General features: G+C 44.5%; 1 protein-coding gene across 5 annotated transcripts in view; it reads right to left on the bottom strand.

The window, feature by feature from the left end:
• Nucleotides 1–23302, bottom strand: part of Dock5 (dedicator of cytokinesis 5) — a 182665-nt gene that overhangs the window by 28075 nt on the left and 131288 nt on the right. For all 5 annotated transcript variants that reach the window (XM_013143478.3, XM_063234885.1, XM_063234887.1 and 2 more), the window contains 13 exons: nucleotides 21399–21535; nucleotides 17953–18048; nucleotides 14815–14913; nucleotides 13556–13650; nucleotides 12155–12233; nucleotides 10019–10119; nucleotides 7947–8005; nucleotides 7472–7626; nucleotides 6566–6651; nucleotides 4365–4524; nucleotides 3601–3641; nucleotides 2901–2991; nucleotides 774–893 (listed from right to left, as the gene is read on the bottom strand). In XM_013143478.3, the coding sequence (XP_012998932.1) occupies nucleotides 774–893; nucleotides 2901–2991; nucleotides 3601–3641; nucleotides 4365–4524; nucleotides 6566–6651; nucleotides 7472–7626; nucleotides 7947–8005; nucleotides 10019–10119; nucleotides 12155–12233; nucleotides 13556–13650; nucleotides 14815–14913; nucleotides 17953–18048; nucleotides 21399–21535 (1319 nt within the window). The remainder of the gene's footprint in view (nucleotides 1–773; nucleotides 894–2900; nucleotides 2992–3600; nucleotides 3642–4364; nucleotides 4525–6565; nucleotides 6652–7471; nucleotides 7627–7946; nucleotides 8006–10018; nucleotides 10120–12154; nucleotides 12234–13555; nucleotides 13651–14814; nucleotides 14914–17952; nucleotides 18049–21398; nucleotides 21536–23302) is intronic.

The raw sequence follows: 23302 nt of genomic DNA, 5'->3' as shown, positions 1-23302 counted from the left end.
TGTTTGCTGGGCCCCTTGCACCAGACCAGACTCTATGCTAATGAGTGGCTAGGATGGGCCCCGCCTACGTTTATGCTAATAGTCTCAAGAAGGGGCTGGTCTGGCCAGCAACATCAACCTGGTGAAGAGGAAGTTAGGGGAGGCCTGGTGGAGACTGAGTTCAATCACTAGCCAATAATCCAATCAAACAAGTCTATGCGGGACAGTTCTGCACACAGAGGCTCTGGTGAGCTTCCTGGACGGCAAATGCATCAACTTTTTTTTGTTTTGCTCTGTTTTGTTTTGAGTTGAAGGTCTTACTATGTTGCCCCAGCTGCTCTCCCATTCCTGACCTCCAGTGATACTCCTGCCTCAGCCTCCTGAGGCACATGCCACCTGCCTAGTGAGGATGTCCATTTGCCAAGAAGGTGATGTACTCCAAGTTCAAAGGATAGGAACAAGACTTGTTTGTGATACCTCTAGATCTGGCCCTGGGTGCTGCTTCACTTGCTGGGTTCTGATGAGATTCCCTACATATAATAGAACTGTAATTGTTACATATAGCATTTTTCTGAGTTCTGTTACACACTGGGGGTCATGGGCATCCCAACATTTACAGCCCATTGGTCAGAAGTATGGATGGTCTGGGGACCCCATCAAAAGTGAGGGAGGTTTTCATGGGGATGGTTCGTTTAAACTGTGAACTCTGCACTGACTCTGGGTGATTAGCACCAGAAATGCACCCATTTTGGTCATTTTTCTTTCTACTGGTGTGAAAACAAACCGACACTCACTTTGCCTTTGTCAAAGTAGGATATAATTTCCTGGTACAATTTCTCTTTCAGTTCTTGCTGGGTATAAACATAGTAACTGTCCCTCTGAAGTAGATGGGGCATACAGGGCTTATCAGACCACTAGAAAAGAACAAAGCAACGTAAGCAATTAACACATCAAATTCATTAATTAAAAGTCATGCAACCAATATTTATGACAAAAAAATCAGTGAAATTCATTTATATGTGTGACTATATTTGACTGAACCATATTGTAATTTAAATTCTTTATTAAATGAAAAAGTTATGCACAAACACACACTCAACATACTAGTGCCAAAAACAAGTGCAATGCCAAACCCAATGTTGTCAGGATAGCAAGGACCAAAGACAGACTGGTAGCCCACATGACCAGCATGGAGATGGAATGAGTAGCACAAATAAAAACAAGTTAGGTCTATAAATAAGGGTAGGTACAGTCATGGTTGTATTTCTCACAGTACGAAGCCATCCACTGACAAACCACTACAGGCAATAGAAGTAGGTAACTGGATAACAAAAAGTAATAGCTCTGAAAATAGATTTCAGATGAGATAAGCATATAGAAGAGCAGGAAATGCCCAAATTGAGAGAAACCACAATAGATAAAATAAGCTAGCGTCAACCTCGCACAGACTGCAAAACTGACAGACAGGTAACCTGAACCTATTATTGAGGAACACAAGAGCAGATCTGTGTTGTCAAGATCTCAGATTGGTAAGGAAAATATGGCTTATACTTAATGTTATTCCCACTGAGTAGCGATTTGGGAAAAAAACTGCATCAGCACCTCACACATTACACCAGGATAGGGCAATTTAAATTTTTCAGTAGCTCACAAGAAAAGACCTACACTTAAAGGTCCCAGGGTTTCTCTGGAATCAGCCTATAGTGAAATCCACAGTCACCAGGTCTCCCCCACTAACTCACGCACGGTAAGCTCCCTAGTGCCCTGATCTGGACTATAACTTCCATGAACTTCTCTGGGAAGTATGAGGCACGGAACTCCTCTGCTTCCTAGCTTTGAACAATGCACTTCTTTAGTATAAAATAAAATCGTAGCTCAGTGGAAGAGTGCTTGTCTAGTCTGCTAACGGCCCTCAGTTCCATTCCTAGCACCATAAAACAATAAGTTAATTCAATTATAGAGGAAAATTAACTGCTGGGGAAACGAATGGAGCCCAAGAGGCCTCACAGGAAGGAGGCCAGTGTAGTATTCAAGGTGAGACACACTGATGGCTTAGGCTAGGAGCCAGCAAGGAAAGAAAAATGGGCAGATGAATGGGACATGCTGGGAGTCACAGGGACCCCTAAGTTGTTCATGGAGAAAATGAAAGGCAATGACTAAAAGAATCAAAGGTGCCCATGAGGTCATTGCCTGGTCCAGTGACCAGATAGTGGTGCCATTTAATGTCACGGTAAGAAAAAGGAGGTAGCCATGGGCTGGGAAGGGGCAGAAGTGGGGAAAGCACAAGGTCTTGTTATTGATATTAAGTGTATTATTCATATTGATGTCAAACGCTTATGCATGAATCCAAAGTTAGAGAACGGGGGCTGGGGATTTAGCTCAGTGGCATAAGTGCCTGCCTGGCAGGCACGAGGTCATGAGTTCGATCCCCAGTACCGCGCAAAAAAAAAAAAAAACCAAAGTTAGAGAACGTGGTCAGGGCTGGAAAGAATTACTTGTGATTTGTTGTATACAGATGTATTTATTTCATGTCACCATACAATTTTACTTAGGGAGCGAGTATCAATAGCAAAGTACTTTTATGATACTTTATATCATAATTCATCTCACTGCTGTTTTACAAAATCCTTTATGTATTAACCAATGCATGTTTTCTTTCATGAATTAGAATGTCAATTGCCAGACATCTCTTAGCTGTGCTCTGCTTCCTAAGGCTTTTCAAATAGTTGATAAACGGTATTTCTCCAACCTTGGGCTGAAAGTAGCTACGTCTACTCAGAAGGTATGAAACTGTCCTTAGATAACGGACTTCCCTGGTGTAAGGTTTTTTCTATGCATCAAGGGTTCAGAATGCGGTACGACAGGGTCAGGACATCTCAGTGGCCTTGCACCCTGTCCAGACAGGCTGCTGACCCACCTACCTGCAGAAGCTCAGCGTGTAAGAGAAGAGTATAGGCAGCCTCTGTGTAGTTCTCGCAGTCTCGGTGCAGATCTCGAAGCTTGTACAGATACCTGGTAAGAAGGGCAGACAGGACATGCTTCAGGATCTAGCATTCAGCTCCTGCCCCGGCCTGCCGCTCAGCCTTCTCTGCAACTACACAGGAATGCGTCACTTTTCATTGGCAAAGGAGCTGGTCACTTCCCATCTCTTATTCCCACTAAGCTGCTTTTCTCCCTGTAACTTTCCTGTTCTATTCTTCCTTCTCCTCTTCCCGTAGGCAGCAGGACTTAACTGCCTTTCAGGTCTTCCTCTCCACTGGGAAGAAGGTGAAATTTATGGAATCCTTCCCCAAGAGCACGCATAATTTATGTACCACGTGTTTCTGCCTCCAGGACTCAGGGCTCCAGGAGAGGCCTCCAAGGTAGGTGAATTCTTACGCCCCTTCCCTGCAGGGCCTCCCCTGATCACCAGGCAGAAGTCTCTTCCTCTCTCCTTCAACCCTAACAGGTCCTGACTTATGCCCTCCCTCACATTTACTGATTTGCGCTTCATTTTGGGACAATCCATCCCTGTGCAGACATGGAGGCTCTCACAGCAGCAAGCATGGTGTTGCCCCTTGAGGGACTAAACGACAAAGCCATGACATAAAGAGAGAAAGCACTTCATTTCCTTCCGCTTACCTGATGTAAATGTCTTCTCGCTTCTTTTCTTTATAAAAATTCTGCCAAAGAAAGGAAGGGGGATCATCAAATACCAATGTAAACGAAAGACTTAACAAAAACCAGCTCTTCAACTCTTTTTCCAAAATGTTCATCATTTCCTTTGCCAGATTCCTTAAGACAGGACAGGTTATAAAGAAGGTAAGCTAAAGAATGTTTTTAAAGGACCACTCTTCCAGGAACATGAGAAACCTAATGGGATAGACTCTAAGCTCACCCTGAAGTCACCTAACACACTGCTTTCTCAGGGAATCAGGACACTGTCGGTTCTTAGTTTGTACTCAGCAGAGGAGTCTTTGGCCACCTGAGCCTCGGAGGTCTGTCTTTCCAGGTAACACATCCCCAGGGAAAGACAAGACCAAAGAGTTTACTTTCATGTGGATGCTATGGACTAACTCTTTGTGGTACAGCGGTCTGGCTGTCTCCTATAATCCCAGCAATAAATCAACCACCATGCTATTAGTAAAACAGAAAAGCATGGTCTTTAGGAAGAGTTGAATTGGTGCTTGTGCTGTATTTTTTTTGTTTCCAAATTTATCTTCAAGGCCTACACCTGCTGGCTTATGTGAGTCCAAAGCTGAGTCAGCCATGTGATTCAGCAGGACAGACTGCTCCACAGAGGTGATGCAGGGATCCTGTGCCCCTGGGAGAGGGAACTAGTACTGTGCCAAGGGCAGCAGGGTAAGCAGGCCACACCCTGTTGCCAGCCCGGGGTGGGCACCTACCAGCACATTCACGGTGCAGCTCATGCGATTCTCCTTGCTCTCGTCCTGCATGATGATGGTTCTGTAGTCCAACAGGTTCTCCAAGAGGCTGCTGACCAGGAGGGCAAAGACCTCCCCAGAGCTGGAGAGGTACTTATGCTTCCGGCAGTGTTCCAGGAGCCTGCAAGTGGTTGTGGTAGAGAAAAGTGCCCCGTTGTTACCCTGTGCTTTCAGGACATTGGTGAGCACCAACCAAAGTCCTCAGAGCAGGTGGCGTGAGACTCAATTGCCAGGATGTCAGGTGAGCAGGCACTCGCTTGCCCAGCCCTGCTCTACCTCAGTATGTTCACTTAGGCTATGCCTTTCCGTTTCCCTCCACATCTACATGTCCATTAGGGGCTTGGCACGACTCCCAGCCCACCACGCACTTCTGTGAAGTTCAGTTTGTGCCTGTGGCTTTTTCCATTGGGCATCACAGAAATAAGAACCTTTGTCTACAAGGCTCACTTACGCTGTCTGGTGACTGTAACCAGGGTGTGTAAATACCATCTTTCCTGTGCAAAGCCTGGCATTTCATGGGCATTCTGGGAAGCCTTGGGCTGGTACTGAGCCCAGAGGAAACTGGTGGACAACAATGTATGTGATTCTTCCAAAAAAAGGCTTAAAAAAAAGAAAAAAAAGATAGAAAAGAAGAATTGTAAATAAGCAGCTAAACTTGTGGTCTTAAAAGAAGTTTGTGGCACAGAGTACTGGAGCTTCTTGGATTGGATGATTAAAAGAAAAATTAAGATGAAGAAAAAAAAAGAAACAGAAAGAAATGGGTCCAAAAAGCTAGTCTAGTACAGGCTGCAGGATTATTCTTGACATTGGAGATTTGTACAGTCATACTTTTCTTAATCAGTGATCCTGAAAGAACAGAGAGAACAAAGATTTTTACATGAAAAGCTGTACAAGTTTTTAAAAATGAGGAATTCACACATGTATAAATATTATGTGTGTTTCTAACGTATGTAAGTGGTCTGCTTAATTCCATGTGGGATCACAATAGTTTAACATCATAAACTGAAGGTCTGGAGGTCAAGCAAGGTAAAAGCACCACCAAAAGTGCTTAACATAATTAAAAACAAAATCAGAAGGACTGTGAACTCAAATATAGACTGTTTATGAAGTCCATCGTACTTCTGCCTATTTAGAGTGCTGGCTCCCCAAGGCATCTTAGAAAAACAAAAATCCTTGGGATTCCCTGTCCTCAAACTCAGTCTAGCACACAAAGCCAGTAAGTAACAAAAAGAACCAGATAAACATTCAGAGGCCAGTATTATAAAAGATCAGAGAACATGGGAGATCGAGCCTAGAGTTGCTGTAGCCCCAAGAAATGATAGAAAATTTGTAAACAATAAGAACATAGCATGCCACCTTTTTTTAGAGCATGAACTCTGTAATGTACGTTATGTTGGTGTAGGGTCTTATTTAATCATTTTTATCACTTGATGTCATTTGAGAGTGATATACAAAACTACTATCCTCATCGATGGACCCAAAGGACGTCCTGGGCAGGCTGAGTCAGTGGATGCAACGTCAGACGCCTCATGAGTGGAGAAGACATGGGTTGAAGCTCAGCCTCTTAACACCAACCTCCAGTGGATTTTAAACCACTTGTCCTCCTTTTCCATTCTGGGATGTGTGCAAAAGAACGGAGAGGGCAAGAGGGAGAGAGTGTGTGTGCGGAGGGGGTGGAATGGAGCAAGGCAAAGGTGACCACGTGAGCTAAGATGAAGCAGTGCAAGCGGCACAGGGCCGGGGCCAGGCCGTGGGAAGACCAAGCTGGCGGGGATGGAACTGCTTTGTTCCTAGAGGTCTTTTAGGGGACATGAGGTATTTTTATATATAAAGTGGATCTTGAAATGTTTTTCGTTTAAATGGTCACTCTGAAGCCATAATTAGAGGTGCTAACACTCCTGTTGAAGTTCAAAAATTCAAAGCCTGGACAAAATGCCACCACTCTGCATGTCTCCTCCTCTCCTCCATCTGCTCGGTCCTCCGGGGCCCGGTGGCCAGGATGACACAGGCGTCTGACTCACATGGGCGAAACAGTGTCAGTGACGGGTGCTGCGGACCCCGTCACAAGAGGACACAGGATGCCAAGGCCACCTGAGTCTGGTGCAGTCTGGCCACTGCTCAACGCTGCCACTGACTCAGGGCTTGGTCGCTGGGATACTCACAGCTTCTCCAGGAGAACTTTGTACTGCTCGTCTCCTCGGCCTCCTTCCACCTCCTGGTCCAGCTTTGTGATCAGCTCATTCTCGAACTGAAAGCAGAGTGAGAATTTCACAGGACGCGGCCCTCTTAGCAGAGGACACGAGTGACCTATGTCTGACCTTTCCAGATCTAGGCCCCCACCACCTCGAGTCATGAACAGCTCACAGCACAGCTAGGGAGGGGAGGATTCCTCTTCCCATCACTCCAGCCGAGCACACCAAGGCCCGGTCAGAACGCTCTGCGGCAGGCTCGTGTGACTCTGCCCTTTGCTAAAACGTAACATGATATAACCATAAACCTGAAATGTTACTTTCTGTTATAACTATAGATATAAAAATAGTTTAATGATATAATTTTTTCTGCATTATTTTTATTTCTTGTCTCAGTCTTAGAAATGGGATTGCTTTTGCTGAGCTTCATAGCTGCGAATTCTTCTCAGCACTAATGTATTTTGTAGACAAGGAAACTGGGGCACAGAGAGGACTTGGGCAAACTGCAGTGCTCAAAGCTAAAAAGTGACAGAAGGGAGCTGGACCCACTGCACCCTTCCCAGCTTCCTGTAGCAGACAGGTTCATCCCCTCAGTGACCTGCTACACCGCAGCAGAGAGGATCAAAAGCACACCCAGCCAACTTCCCATCATCCGAGAGACACTGTCCCTTCAGGGAAACAGAGTGAAAATCACTTTCAGGCTCTGGGCTGGAACGTCTGATTATATCTCTCATCGCTTTACAAGATGAAATGCAAAAGGGAATTTTTACTTCGACTGGATTTGTATTATTGAGGCTACTGCTTCTCCGTGCAGGAAGACAGGAAGGGAGAGCTGGGCGCCCATGCACCAGTAAGAGGACAGAGTCTACTGCTCCTTACCATGTGGAAATTGCCGTGTCCACTGAAATTGAACTCACACTGCATCATGTCAAAGAAAATGGGGATGGTGGCTTTCCGGAGCTCCACTTCTGGGGTCAGAGTGACCTCCAAAATAGGACCCACCATGGATGGGATGAATTTGATTTTGTGGGGACCTGAAATGAAAGGAAATGAAAATATTTAAAATTTGCTTCACTGTCAGTAAGGCGTTACATCCTTCCTCCAGCAGGCCCATCCATGAGAAAACAGGTTTCTGTGGGTAACCACTTAGTTCAGAGGCGACTGAGAAAACACTGCATTCTGATAATGTGCGGAGGCCACAGTAAGAGACAGTTTACAGTCAATATCCCAGTTGAGGTGAGGTGTAGAAGCCACAAATCAACTTTTACTTCCAGAGACGTACGGATACATTTCAGGGTTACATGAATCATTGCCCAGGAATCATGCTGGGGCGTTTTCAATGTCAGACACTCACCCAGGTTATACCACATGTCCCGGATTCTAAAGCCGATTTCCTTCCTCATGTCCCCATACCTAGGAAGATCATAAGCCAAGAAAAGGGTTTGCAGTGGAAACTAGATGGATGCAATACAGCTGCCCCTGGGTGTTTGCAGGGGACTGTTTCTAAGAACACCCGTGATACCCAAATCTGCAGTGCTCACATCCAGTTTATTATATTATATTATCTGCCCATAACACATACACACACACACCTTCTCTTATGCTTTAAATAATCTCTAAACTATAATATGTAAATACTTGTTATACTAGATTGATGAGGGAATGATATCAAGAAAGTATCTATCAAGTACAGATGTCATTTTTCCCCTAAATACTTTTTCTCTGTTCATTGGTGGAGTATGCAGAAGTCACAGAAATGGAGAGCCAAGCAGTGATGATGAGGGGAGGAAAAGTAGCCCACATCCCTCAGGATGACACGTAAGACAGAGGCATTGGGGAAATGAGTTTCAATCAGGGGAATTTAACAGCGGAAAAGACCAAGTGGAGATGCTGAGAAATCACTGGGGAGTTGAGTTTGAATGATGAGAGGAGGGTGAGAGAAGGGTGGAAGATGAGTGAGGCCTGACTTCCACAGCCCTGGAACAAAGTCCAACACACAGAGTGCCATTCTGTAGTCGTGCTGGGGTGACGCACACCCACGCCAGCTGGAGTTCAAAGTCCTCAAATAGGAGAGTTCCAGACCAGTGATGGGGAACCTTCTAGAGCTTTCAATGATAACAAACAGTCAGCTGTGACACATGTGTGCCATAGGTTGGCCACCACTGCTCTAGACCACATGTTCCAAAGGGGATAGTACTATCTACAGGAATAAAAACTGGTCCTTCAGGGGCAAAAACAAATCTTACTGTATTTTATCACTTATCCATTTGTTGGTTCATTCACTCATTTTTGTAGTACTGGGGATTGAACTCAGAGCCTTTGCACCAAGCCATGTCCCTAGCTCTTTTGTTATACTTGTAAGTTGTCCAGGGTGGAGTCAAACTTCCAATCCTCCCACCTCTGCATCCCAGAGTGTTGAGATTACAGGCATGCACCACCATGCCTGGCTGTTTTTCAGTAGGCAGCACAGATAATTTATACAGCACATCAACAGATACAGTTTATCCGTGGCACTGAGATTTCATGGGAGTGTGATTATGAAAAGAATATCTAAAAAAGGCTTCTTATCAGAGCTGTATTAGTCAAGAAACACTGGTCTAGGAGGGATGATTTCTGGCTGGAGGCAAAACAGAACTGCTTGAGAAGTCTCCTAAAGGATTCTCATGCCAGAGTCTAACCCACAGCACATAGCACATTTGGCTCTGGGAGCTGAGAAATGGAATTTAGGTGTCAAAAGTGGAAGCTGCAGATATCTCTAGTATACTTTAAATCAGGCCTTTATTATGTCATATGGTCACAGCTCAATACTCTTTTCATATTACAGTTGCCCCAAATAGGACTCTTTTCTTTGTCAAATTTCTTCTTTGGAAATATCTTCAAAAGCCAATATTTTTAAAATCATATTTAAAAATTTTTCTTAATTCCAGAACAGATCTGGGGTGAACACAAGAGGACACATCCCTCAATGTCTCCTTAGTCTTGCGCATAATTTCATTCTGAATTCCAAGACAGGTGGAGAGCATCTGTAGGTTGTGTTGGAATTTGGGTTGTTTTCATAGGCCATGAGACCAAGTGACCAAGTGACTATGAGACACAGTGACAGCACAAAAGGCCTGGGTTTGTCAGGGAGGCACTAAGCCTGCAATTTGCGGGAACTGCCAGCAGATGGCAGGCCTTCCCGGCACAGGAGGCACCTCTCCAGGAAGCTTCTAGAAAAGCATGGGATAACAGATAGGAAGAAAGATGGAGCTCTCAGGAAAGAAAGAGTGAGCCTGAGGGAATTTTAGGTCTGTGAAGTGATTAAGACCCTCTTCTCTGACAACATGGATAGTCACTGAACAGTAATTCCAGCCACGCCAAACACATAACTGAATATAAACAGACAGATCACCTTTCCAATTTACAGGGAATTGAAAGGACACTTACTTCTTCACAATTTTGTTTCGCTTGGCTTGGGAGAAGGTTTCAAGCTGAAGAGACTCATGGGTGAGAAACGCCACTGCCAAATGGAAATAATTGTTCCAGAGCTGTTTAAAATGAATAGTGTGGGCAAAGAGAAATGGAAAATAACATTAGTAAGAGTCCTAACAAAACAGAGCCACATGGCAGAAAGGCACTAACCAGGGAATCATGAAAAACAAAATCCACAGCACTTTCTGTTCTTTCTTGGGTTTCAATGACTCAGTCCCTAGCTTTGGGTCTCAACATTAAGCTTTCATAAAATTCAAACTTTATATTCTTCTTTTCTCCTGGGATAAAGAAAAACCACTGCCAAGAATTATACCTATTTATAGTAGGAGGTCTGGCAATACATATTAAAGGCCTTCACATTGTGCCAAACTTTTGAACTAGTAAAGACTCCCAAGACTTTTCCCTGTAAAGTAACTGTGGTTAATTAAAAATATTTAAAACAAGGAAGGTCACCACAGTACTATTTAATGTAACAGACAAATGCAAATTATCAAAATGTTCTCCAGAAGAATTCAGGCAACTAAATCATGATCCAGTCATGTAAGGAGACTGTCTTCACCAATTAAAAACACTGTGAAAATATTTAGCAGCACCAAAAAAAATTATAGGCCATAGAAAAAGTAAAGAAAGTAGATTAACAAGTTACCAAAGAATTAAACATCTCAATTCCATTTTGGTGCATACATACAAATACACACACATGTATGCTTCTCATCACCATGTGAATATAGTGTCCTCTATGTAGGATGCCCAATTTAAAAGTTCCACAGATGCAATCAAAGGCACATGGCAGAGAAAAAGTATCAGGAACAAAACACACTGTGGAATATGAACTCTACAAGAGGGACCTGATGTGTCTTCATCAGGAGTAGAACAGCGTCTCGTCCATGGAAATGCTCTTACTATTTTGTTGGACAAAGGAAGGAAGACAGAGCGAGTGGACATGTGTTTTGCAATTACACTGGGCTTTCAAATAGGATGCACGGGAACTGCTTTTCAGAACAGAACCATCTGTTGGTAGAGGCGATGTCCATACATGTGCCTACTCGTAGGCATACACGTTTGTGAATATTTATGCGTATATACACTGGATCAACAGAAAAATGCTGTCAGCAAAGTATAAGAGAACTTCATTTTCCCCTGCTACACGGATTTGATGAGGTTTCTGTTATTTGCAGAGACTATGCTCTGAAAATATGTCTTTACATTGATTAATCTTTCTCTTTTTTTCGTCTTTTTGAGTTTCACTATGTGGTTCAGGCTGGCTTGAGCTCACTGCGTAGCCCAGGCTGAATTCACAAGGATCCTCCTGCTTCAGCCTCCTAAGTGCCAGGATTACAAGCACATGCCACCATTCCCGGCTTGATAAATATCAGGGGTTTGGAGGGGGGGTGGTAGAGTTTGATACCAGAGATCAAACTCACAACCTTGTGCTTGCCAGGCAAGCGCTTATAACTCTAAGTTAAACCCTTGATATACTATCTTACTAATTGTTCCATTTCAATAGCAGTTATTATTTTTATCTCTTACTGTGCCAGCATTATAAATTAAAATGTTAACCTGTGGTTCCAAGCATCTGCTGCTGGCCCTGGAACATGCATGCAGAGAAGGGAGACTGGCATATTTGTACCTTCAGTATTTTTTCATTTTTAGTATTTCGGTGCTGGGAATAAAATCCAGGGCCTTGCACGTGCCCTGCTGAGCTACACCCTCAGTCCATTTCATTTCATTGTCAGAGACAAGGTCTTACTAAGCTGCCCAGGCTGACCTTGAACTTGTAATCCTCCTCCCTCAGCCTCCTAAATAGCTGGGAATCCAGGTGTACATCACTGAAACTGGTTTCAGATTTCTTATTTTTGCTTATCTTAGTTACATTTTCTGCTACAGGGCCACTTCTTTTACTCTTCATATTACGTTTTATTTGAAAGAAAGAAGCAAACACCTTATTTTGTTCAGAGAATGATGGGACAGGAATGCATGCTATAGGAAATGAGAAAACAGGAAAAGCTTTTTATTGGATTGTGATGAGTCTGATAGCTCTTTACCAAATAGAAAGTCCTTTGCTCTGGCCTAGAAACCCAGGGAACTTACCTGAAGTTCAAAGCTTGCCTGGTCCATGAAGGATCTTGTGAGAACCTCAGCAAACTGATTGATAGCGCGGAGGAAAACCCTGGGGAGGAAAGCACCCGGTGAACACAGCTCCCCTACTGTGTTAAAAAGGAAACCACACCAGGCACAGTGGTTCCCACCCAGCAGCCCAGCACTCTTGAGGGGCAGAAGCAGGAGGAGCAGACATTTGAGCCCAGCCTGGGCAACTCATGACTTGGGAGACTCTGTCTAAAATTTAAAAATCCAAAAAGGACTGGAGATGCAGGTCAGAGTGAAGGTCCTGGGTTCAAATCCTTAGTGGAGGGTGGAAAAAATTAGCAAGCAAACAACTGTGGCTTGGCCAGAACAGACTATAAGAGCTCTATCCATGAGCACAGCAGTCTACCAAGAGCAGCAGAGGCACTCAGGCTCCTGACCTGGCTGGAGGAGTCCCCGGACCACTCACCACCCAGCTTCACTTAGGATGGAGCTGAGGCTGCAACTGGGGCTGGCTGAGCCTCAGAGGGGGTGTTCGCTCTCTGCTCTGGTGCTTCTCCTAATTTTAGAGTTACAGTTTCTGATGGAGTTTTTCTCCCATCGGTACACAGTTGAGAAGGGCATTTGTAACCAGTTGTCAGGACCATGCCAAGTTAGTTAACTGTGTATGATAATGATTTGCACTGTTGAGCTAATTAAGAAATTCCATGCTCTCTTTCATACATTGTGTATTTGTTTCATTTCACTCAGTTCAACAAGTAACAGTGGAGTGGTGTGGGCACGGTGTGGCTTGGGAGTCCATGGGGACAGAAATTGTGAATTAACCAAGGTCTAATAGAGAACATGAAAATAATTTGATGAGTCAATCTCAAAGGCACATGGAAAACCAGAGGAGGAACAGACAGACAGACAGACAGACAGGCAGACTTCTGCCGTAGGTGACCCTGAGAAGGGGCTGGGAGAAGGCTGACCGCCAGGGGCCTCGGGAAGGCATCGCAGGTGGAAGCAGTGGTGTATTGTGGAGCAGGGCTTGTGCGTGCTTAGAGGCCAGGAGCTCGCTTGCATGGAGCGCAGGTGACACCAGGGGGATCATGAAAGGTACAGGGAGAGCCTTGAATGTCAGGAGGAGGCAGCCATGCAGAGCTGCCAAAAGGCACCACAGAGAGCCGTTGTGGGGGAGCAATGGGGGACCACTGTGGGAGCGGGGAGGAGAGTAACCCAGAGGACCCTGGAGATGAAACTCGGGGGCCAGGTGAGATGGAGATTATGGGGGCACGAGGCAGGCTCGAGGAAGTGGGGGGCGGGGGGGAGGCACAGCGCTAACAGCACCTCGGCACCTCCCAAAGAGCACCCAGCAAACAGTGGCGATCAGGGTCCATGCCTCTGGCTGGCCCCGAGCTCTCCTACCTGCTCTGCGTCATGTTCATGACCATCCAGTCCTTGGCATAGACGTTCTTTCCAATCAGGTCCTTAAACATGATGAAAGTCTCCATGAGGAAGTCCTGCGGAGAACAAAGGAGGAACGGCGGGAGAAAGCGAGCCCACTCACAGCCTTTCTTCGGGTGGGTGGACAGAAGGACCCTACAACAGAGCAAATGTAGTCTCAGTCCCAAAGGGACCGCCAGGCTTTTGGGGACAAGGAAGCATGCTTACAGCAAATAACCATAGTGTGGGATGTTTATGTTGCATGGTTCTACAAGGAAAACGAAGGCAAAAAAGTTACCCACGTTTTACAAAGGGTACAACCGGCAGGTGTGAGAGAGCCTGGTGGGAAGGGTTGGAGGCCAAGGGCAGCTGTGTTTTCTCCTCGGCCTCCAATTCTCTCCCCCCTTCCCAGACTTCCTCACACCTGGCCCCTGCAGATGTGGTCACCTACAGCTCTGCTCCCCACCCCAGCCCGCTGGGCCAACACAGCATTTGGAGGCTCCATCACCCAACTATTCCAATGAACAGTGCTTTCTCCAGTTCCTTAACTATGCATCTCTTGGGCTCCCCCCCCCAAAAAAAGCCAAAACAAGACAAACAAATAAAAACCAAGGGTGGGAGTGAGGAGGAAGCTGTCAATGCCCACAGGCTCTCAATAAAATACACACCTAAAGAAAATCTAGTGCATAAAACTGGGATACATCTGGGGGACGGATGTCATTTGACCAAGACTTAGAGTCCCCTGGCTGTAGTTTGCTAATCCAGCCCCATGTCCAGGCCACTGTTCTGCAAGGTCAGGTGACATCTCCAGGGACAGCACTACTCTGCTAAGGATTCCCTGGAGCTGCAGCCAGGGGCCTAATTTGGCTTCTTGGATGCATACATCACAGCAGCTGTAAGAACAATTCTTCAGCTAAGCGAGACAGAGAGGCGGCTAGTGTCCCTTTCCACGAGACACTAACTCCTCTCCGAGCAAGAAAGATTTCTCCAATGTCTCTAAATGCATGACTCAGGGAGTGACAGGCGACCCCATGGTGCAGTTACTGTGTTCTTCTGCAAACCATGGCAAAAAAAGTTAGAGCCAGCTCTCCTCTTGGTAACCACTGTGGATGAAACCCTGTAGCCCTGCCGGTGGGTAGGAAGAGAACCCTGGACTTGAATGCTCAACTTCAGTTTTTGTTTGTTTGTTTGAACAATTGTAAGAAGTCTTCAGACTATCAGGACCCAGCATGGCAACTTACGATGATATCCTGCCTGGTCTTGAAGGTGCTGATGTAGTGGCTGTAGTGGCTGTCCTCCATCTGCCGCAGGATGGCGATCATGCAGGCCACAAAGCTGCCCTGGAAGGGAAGCGGAAACACAGATGCCAGGCTCCACGGACCACCAACAGACGAGACCCAGGCTGGACACCAGGTACTCTGGTGTTTCCCACCTGCTGTACTCTGAGCTCCGCCTTGGGGCAGGGTTGTAGCATAGAAATTCAAGAGGAAATGCCTCAAACGCTTACAGCAGTTTAACAAATCTGAAAATGGAGAGCTAGTGTGAAGATGACAGGTCCAGGTTGAGCATCCCTAATCGGAAAACCTGGACTCTGAAATGTTCCAAGTTGTTGTGAATTTCAGAGCACTGTGGATTTTGGATTTTTTTGATTGGTGATGCTCAACTAGTAAGGTTTGCAAAAGCCTCCAGTCCAGAAATGTTCAAAATTTGAAACACGCTACTCAAGCTATAGTGACATTGAGAGTGGACAGGTGGACAGGGGACAGGGGACAGGGGAGGTACTGACTCCCGGCTCTAACACTTGAATCTGTTTTGCTAACCCAAGAACCCTTACGCCAGTGTCTCCAGTAAGTGACCCACGGGGAAATGTGTGCTGGACTGGGCAGAAAAAAGAAATGAATAACATGACCACCATGGTTTGTGCATGGAAGGCTATGACGGGTTAGTGCAAGCAAGTCACACGTATATAGCCAGAGTGAATGCCTCAAGGCTCTGCATCTTGTCTTATCTATGTCAATGCAAATGCCACATATTCAGATAAATCTGACACGGAGGAGATGAAAGCCCAGCCATTGGAGGAAGGGAATGTCTTACTAAACACAAAAACAAAGCAAGACTGCCCGTGTGCTCCCCTCTATGACCGAATGTCTATCCTGCACTTTTTTGCTGAAAAAAATTTTTTTTCCTTATTATAAGGTCATGTAAACATTTTGGGCTAAAGTTTGGGGTATGCAATGCAAATTATCATACAGTTTGTGTTTATACCGCTGTCTAACATTAGATGTGTCTCCAGGCCCACTGGGTACTGAATTTAATCTCACTTTTGGTTAATAGGCATTTCTGGTTTTCTGTTACCATTTATTTTTCTCATTTGGCTCCCTGCTCACATTCCTTACTCATTTCTTTATTAAATAACATATTTTCTTGTGGTTTTTTTTTTTGTTTGTTTGTTTTTGGTTTTTTTTTAGTATATTAAGTGCTTTTTCCAGTTGTCCGTGGTGTAGTTTTGTTTTGGGACAGGGTCTCACTGTGTAGCTCAGGCTGGCCTTGAACTCTTGGTCTACCTGCCTCTTGGCCTACCTGGGTGCCGGGATTACAGGTGTGCAGAATCACAATAAGCAGTGCCACTTTATATTAAGACTGTTAGTCACCTGCCACTATTTAAGCACATAATATGTCTTTTTTCTTAGCATGATTGTGCTTATTGGCCACTTGCTGCATATATTATAATTTTTACACTTTGGTGCTTGACACCTAATTTCCATATATGCTTTCCTATGTAGGGGTTTACTTTTTTTTAATGTAGCATAACTTAACTTTGTTTTCCTTTTTAATTCTCTGAACTGCAAGAATCTGGGTTTTTTGTTTGTTTGTTTGTTTGTTTTTGTGATACTAGGCATTTAATGAGCTATACTCCCAGCCTTTTTAGAATTTTAAGACAAGTCTATGTTACCAAGTTTCCCAGGGTGGGTTTGAACTTGCAATCCTCTTGCCTCAGCCTCCCAGAATGCTGGGTTCACAGGCATGAACTATAATGTCTGGCTAATAATCCTACTTCTTGTAAGATATTTTCATGTACATTTTTCCTCCAGCTGCTTCTTAAATTTTTTACAGTGAACTCTTCATTCCATTTGACATTTATTTTGAAGGGTTAGGGTTAGTGTTAGTCAAATGAAATTTTTCTAAAATTTACTAAAAGTAAAAAAAAGTTCATATAATCAGATCAACTTTTCAATTCCCCTGGTTCTACTCTGTTGATGCAGGTACAGTACTGTATGTATATTATTATTATTTTCCAATCTGACAAGTAAGCCCTTCATATTTCCACTTGGCAATTCATTTACCTGAAGCTCAATTTTTTTTATGTGCAACGCTAGATATTAAACTCATAGTTTACACACCCAGTACGCAAGAACTCTACCAACTGAACTACGTCCTGCCCATAAATCTTACTTTTACTCTGATATATATCACTCAATTAAATGGAATTTTTCTTTACAATGTCTAAGTAGATACCAGTGTTACATAGAAAGGGCCCTGAATATTGTCTACTGTAAAGTCAGCAAGCTTAAAAAAACTGATTAGTTTTATGAAAATTTCAGTTAACTCTCAAAATGCTGGCCATTTTGGCTACAAAGAATGACAATTACGACTATTATGGCTCTGTCATCAACAGTTATATTTATCATTTGTTCCTTATTAAATTTTTTAGAAATCATAAAAAATGTTAAGCAATGGAATTGAGATTGAACATCCTAATTCTCCCTTCTGTGACCACTGAGTATCATGATTCCTTGTGATATCACAGTAAAAACATTTCCGTCTCTTATTAACTTGGAATGGATGTTTTACCACTGTGGCATCTACAGACAGAATCATACGGCTTATTCCTTTTATTGAATTAAGACATTCTGTTAATGTATTCTGTAATATTTAACCAGCCTTGATTAACCAGAATAAACTGTACAAAGCTATTTATATTCATTTTCTGTATTTGTCTTTCTGTCTGTGCTTGTGTTTGTTTGTACATCTTGTCCTCATTCTTAATTTATTTTTATTTTTTTAGGGGGACCAGGGATGGAACTCAGGACCCTGTACTTGCCAGGCAGGCGCTTATGCTGCTGAGCTAAATCTCTAGCCTCCTCATTCTTTACTCTACTCAGGTCCTTCTCTCAGCCTCCCAGAATGTAGAGTTTTTAATGTGTGGACTACCATGCCCGACTCATTTGTCTTTTTTCTTGAACAGAGCAGGGCTCATGGTTCACACCACAGAGAATAGAGAATTCATGTAAGAGCTGAGATCGGCTTTAGAATACACCCAACACACTGTGTGTGCAAATGGGACACGGAAGCCACGGTGTCACCTCAGAGACACTCACGATGTGGGGGGACTGCCGGCTCATCCCAATCACCGTGCGGTTGATCCTTCTCAGCAGCCGCTCCATGATCAGCTGGATGTGTGCTGCTGTGGGGCCCTGCGAGAGGAACACAGGACACAACATTGTTTCCTCTGACTCGGTTTCCCTCTTCCCCGAGGAACCTTGGAGAGAGGAGTTCTCACTGCAGATCCCATTCTGCTTTTCCCCAGGAAGCAACCACTTCTCCAAAAGAGAAAATGGTGTCTCGAAACAGCATGTAACTTTGTAAAGGAAGTCAATTCAGAACAGTCACTTAAATCATTTATAAGGCGAACTTGGAGGTACAGGAATGAAATCACTGCCCACCCAAACCCAGAGAGCTCAGGTTTGCCGTGAGTTTTCTGTGGCCACAGATAGTCAGGGGGAGGCACTGAGCAGATGAGAGCTGCCAGGACATCATGCACATGGAAGGGAGCAGAAAGCGAAACTACAAAGCTCTTGCCACTTTCTGTGTAGAGAAAATATAAAAAAGAAACTCAAGCCAAGAGGTTTGTTAAGAAGTCAATATTTGTGTTCCTTTCAAATACTTATCTTAGAACTCTAAATCCCAATGGTATTAGTAGATGGGGGTTTTGGGAGGTAAAGTTAAGATGAGCTCAGAAGAGTGGGGCCCTGATTTAATGGGATTAAAGCCCTTATCAGAAGAGACAACAAGCTTGTGGTATTTCTTGTGGTATGTTGCACACCTGTGACCCCTGCACTCTGGGAGGCTGAGAAAGGAGATTTGCAAGTTCAAGGCCACTGTGGGGAACTTAGATGTCATCTCAAAAAGCAAAAAAGGAAGGGAAGCAGCTAAGTGTGAGAGTCCTGGTTCAATTCCAGAAATACACACACACACACACACACACACACACACACACACACACGCACACGTGCACACACGCGCGCGCGTGCGCACACACACACACGGGGGTGCAGGCTCCCACTCAGGCCTCTGTAAGAAGAAAGCCTTCATGAGAACCTGGGCATGCTGGACCCTGACCTCAGGCTTCCAGCCTGCCGAGTAGTGAGATTTAATTTGTAACTTTAACTCATTATTCAGCTTTGAGGTGCTTTAAGTTTTTAGAGCTGCAAATAAAAGGCTACTTACTATTTTCTTAAATGTGTTAATTGGGCCAATAGTGCTTGATAAATGTGTGTTCATTTTTCTTTCTTTCCTGTTCTGTTGTTAGATGTTACTCATTCAACTCCGACTTCTCCACATTCAATTTGAGTTTTTCAGCCTTTATCCAGTCTTGCTTCACAACAGATACTTTAAAACTCCTGCTTAACCACAGCACTACAATTTTTCCTTAATATGGTATTTATTATTTCTAAATCATTTCACTGTTGAAATCATAATCAATATGTATGTGATGGTTTAATATGTGGATATTATGATTATAATTAAATTAACACACCCATCACACCCATGCCGTGCAGTGCATTTGCAGAATTTGTTCATTTTTTAACTGTGTACTAGGATATCTGCACACACATACACCCCAGGGACTATTATTCTATTCACTGCTTCAATGAGTTAAATATTTTTTTTTTCTTCAGTGTTAGGGGACTTAGGGCCTTCAAACTGAACTATATCCCAAACTTTTTATTTCTCAGTTTGAAATAAGGTCATTGTGTCACTAAGTTCCCCTGGTGGGACTTGAACTTGTGATCCTTCTGCCCCAGCACTCTAGGAGCTGTATGTTATCAAACCTAGCTTACTCGGGCCATCTGGAAAGACTCCTTCTGTTTGGGGAGGAGGCAGGCAGAGACAGAGGCACTCTTGGCTTGGCAGTGGAAGAGACTCGTAGTCATCCAGAACAGTTCCCACATGTTGGAGGACAGCAAAGCCAGGCTCTGAGATGTTCCTCAAGATGTTCACAGTGGGACTAGAACCCAAACACGCCAGTTCCCATGCTTCAGATTAGGTTTAGACCCGACGTGTGCTTTCTGTAACACTGAGACCCTGGTTAAGCCACCATTCTTAGTAAAACGTGGCCACATTTATATGGCTTAGAACTTGATGCTACTATTTTAGATAATTACTTAAAATATCATTATGTTTAAACCATGATTGGTCACTGGAAGGAAAAGCCAGCAGATGTTTTCCCTTGAGATGTGACCCTTCCTCGTATTCCTCTGTGCCCTGGAATTATTAGGTCTAGTGATTTGTATACTGCACACAACCTTCCTGATCAAGGGGTGTTCAGCCATGAGATGGACCAGTGACCACAGACTCAAAGACTCAAGCCTGAGCATAACTCAATCCCTTTAACACCTCGCAAACCCTGCTCTGTAAGGATTGCTTTCGGCTCTTTGGAGCCATCGGCCCCTCTCAAGTCTTTATTTTAAATAAAGCTTGTCCTCCCGCTAATTTTTCTTTTTTTCTACTTTTATTTCTTCCAGTCACATTTATTTATTTGTTGCAATGTCCTTGGTTAAGTACTAAATCCCAACCAAAACTTCTTGGGAGAATTTATTCCAGTTTATAAATATGATCCTAGAAACACATTTAAACTAACAAAAGGGTGAAAAGTGGCCTCTAACGAATACATAGCAAATGAAGAGTAGGAATGGTAAGAACATGTGGTGAGTTTTGCCACGGGGCGAGGTCGGGGAGGAGCAGGAGAAAGCGATGGGATCCTCCTGTGCTTCTGAGGCTTGGGTGGGCTTGGCGAGACAGTGGGCAGCAAGGAATGACAGATAAATTCTGAGGCCAAAGTGCTGGCCCTGGACAGGTAAGCTCAGGGTGTAGACAGAATCAAACAGCCATCTCCTGTTTTGCAGGAAACCCCGTGGCCTGCAGCCATCATGGGAGTGGTTTGGGGTAAGAGGCTCCTTCCTATGAGCCCTGAATTTTAACTGCACAATTCTGTTCACTTCTCTAGCCTCTGCTGTGGGTCTGTTAGGCCCATGCGACGTGCTATCTTTAGGACATGGGAAATCCAGGCAAGCTCAGTCCTGTATATTCAGGAGCTGCTGGGATCTAGATCACAGAGGAGATGCAAGATAAGAAAAGCATAATTTCCACCAGGGTCTGGAGAGAGCAGCAGTGTCACAGAGAACAGAAAAACAGATCTTCTCAGAAGCACAGAAGTGTTTACAGTAGCATCAGGCATGAGAGGACTGGGGCAGAGGCTTCTGCAAAAGACCAAATCTCTAAGGGTCTTTGCATAATATGGGAACTTTTGTGTGCTCACGGGGATCTCGGATGTGGCTGGGAGAGTCCACTAACAGGGTTCCCAGCAGCAAGTCGACTTTACTAGGACCCACAGGTGCACAGAAGGTGCTGGCCTCTCCAAAATGAGCACAGCTTCCCAGTACTGGGGCTCTGGACTGCCCGAGACTAGGAAGGTCTTGGAGTCCCTCCTCCCCGGGGTGAAGGGACCAGCTGAGCTCTGCACCGCATAGATGACACAACTCACCACATCCTTCCTATCCAGCACCTCCAGGATGCTGCTGAGAAGCTGTGAGCTGGCCTCGTGGTCAGGCTTGCTCGAGTGGTCGTCCAGCTGGCCGCTGAGCTGGTCTGTGAGCAGCGGCAGCAGCACCTCTCTGCACTCTGAGGAGGAAATGCAGCAGCTCACATCAGGAACTGCCCACTCCCTCCGGGACTCTCCCCAGCTACCCAGAAGCCCTGCAAGGAGGAGACTCTCCAGGCCTCCAGGGAGTGTGTGGTTTTAGGCATGGAACTTTAACTTCACCCCTGTTTTACATGCACTAAGAAATACCCTTCCTGTGTATGAATGCCAGCACTGAGCACAATGTTAATCTGTAAATTATTTTTTGGCATTGCAGGGATCAAACCTACAGCCTCTTGCATGGCATGCAAGTACTCTACGCTTAATCCTACCAATGTGCAAATTATTTAACCATTTTTCCAAATTTTCAATTTTTATTTTTTTTCTTTTTGGGATTCGACCTAGGGCCTTTCACTCACATGCTCCCAGTGAGCTATACCCTAGCTCCTCTCTTGCTTTTTAAAATGACACTTGAGGGGCCAGGGAATTAGCTCAATGGCCTAAGCACCTACCTGGCAAGTGAGGTTGTGAGTTTGGTCCCCGGTACAAAAAAAAAAAAAAAAACCAACAAAACGATGACAACTTAATATGTGAATGCTAAGTCATGTGACACCAACAAAAACTAAGCAAGTCAAATGTTTTCTAATGCTTTTTCATACTTGATGGGGAAAAGTTACTGATTCTTAAGAACAGAGAGTTTCCTGGGTCCATTTCTCTGGTCCTGCTTTTGCAGACATCAAGCTTACAGAAACTAGAGGATATCACAGTATATCTTCCTACTGGGCTCTTGGAGATTACACATCCTTAGGATGGGTCCAGGTACAGAAGTGCCTGCTAACTGGGATCTTACTTCCTCTCATTAGAATTACTTTGTGCAGCCAGGAGCGGTGATGCAGTCATGTGATCCTAGCACTCCAGAAGGCCGAGGCAGGAGAATCACAAGTTCAAGTCCAGCCTGGGCAACTCAGTGATTTGGCAACTTTCTGTCTTAATAAATGTGGGGGTTATGTGGATCTGGAGTATAGTTATCAAAGGCCTTGGGATCAATCCCTAGCACAATAAAACAAACAAATGAAAAATTATTTAGTGTGTCTCGCTCTTAGATGCAAACATCCCACCTTTATTGTCTCCATTATCTTCTTTGCATCAGTAGAAGCAGGGTTTACCATGCATATTAGGATGTTTAATAATTATTTTTCTCCTTAGCAGCATCCCCTAGCTTAGTCAACACTACCTCCAACTACGTCCTAGGAACATTTGAAATTTTACATTTTAAGCACAGATTAATAGGGTCAGAATATATACAGACAGCACCTAGTTCTTCCCTTGTGTAGAAACCCAAAATTGAGACTTTGCATACCTCGCCAAGGGAAAGGCTAGGAGGGTTCTCCCATCCCTGGGGGTTGTTAAGGAGGCCCAGGATACACACCTAGCATGAGGTCCTCCTCTGGGACTCCTCACCTGGCCACAGGAACTGCAAAGAAGTCCCCAGTTGTCTCACTCTAGTGTGTCCTAGATTTATAAGGAAGGAACAAGTACTGGACTCCTTCTTATCATCAGCTTAGGGCAGGAGCACACTGATTAAGACTTGGTGGCTGCATGCTCTACTCTGTTTACAAAAACCTTACTGCAGTAATAGCGTGAGAGTAAAGAGTGAGAGATTTCTCTCCTTTGTGCCCCTGCCCAGTGGAATACTGGTAATCCAGCTTCCTTCATCCTCAAAATGCCCTGATGATAGTGCTGGCCAGTTTCTATGTGACTACATCCATGACAGCTCTGAACACAGATTCAGGGAGGGTAAAGAGTGG

This window comes from Cavia porcellus, unplaced genomic scaffold, assembly GCF_034190915.1.
Source record: "Cavia porcellus strain 051 isolate PalLab524CR breed Dunkin Hartley unplaced genomic scaffold, mCavPor4.1 scaffold_24, whole genome shotgun sequence".
In the NCBI taxonomy this organism is placed as follows: Eukaryota; Metazoa; Chordata; class Mammalia; order Rodentia; family Caviidae; genus Cavia; species Cavia porcellus.
Note: the sequence above shows the minus strand (reverse complement) of the source record. Positions and strands in the feature narration are given on the sequence as shown.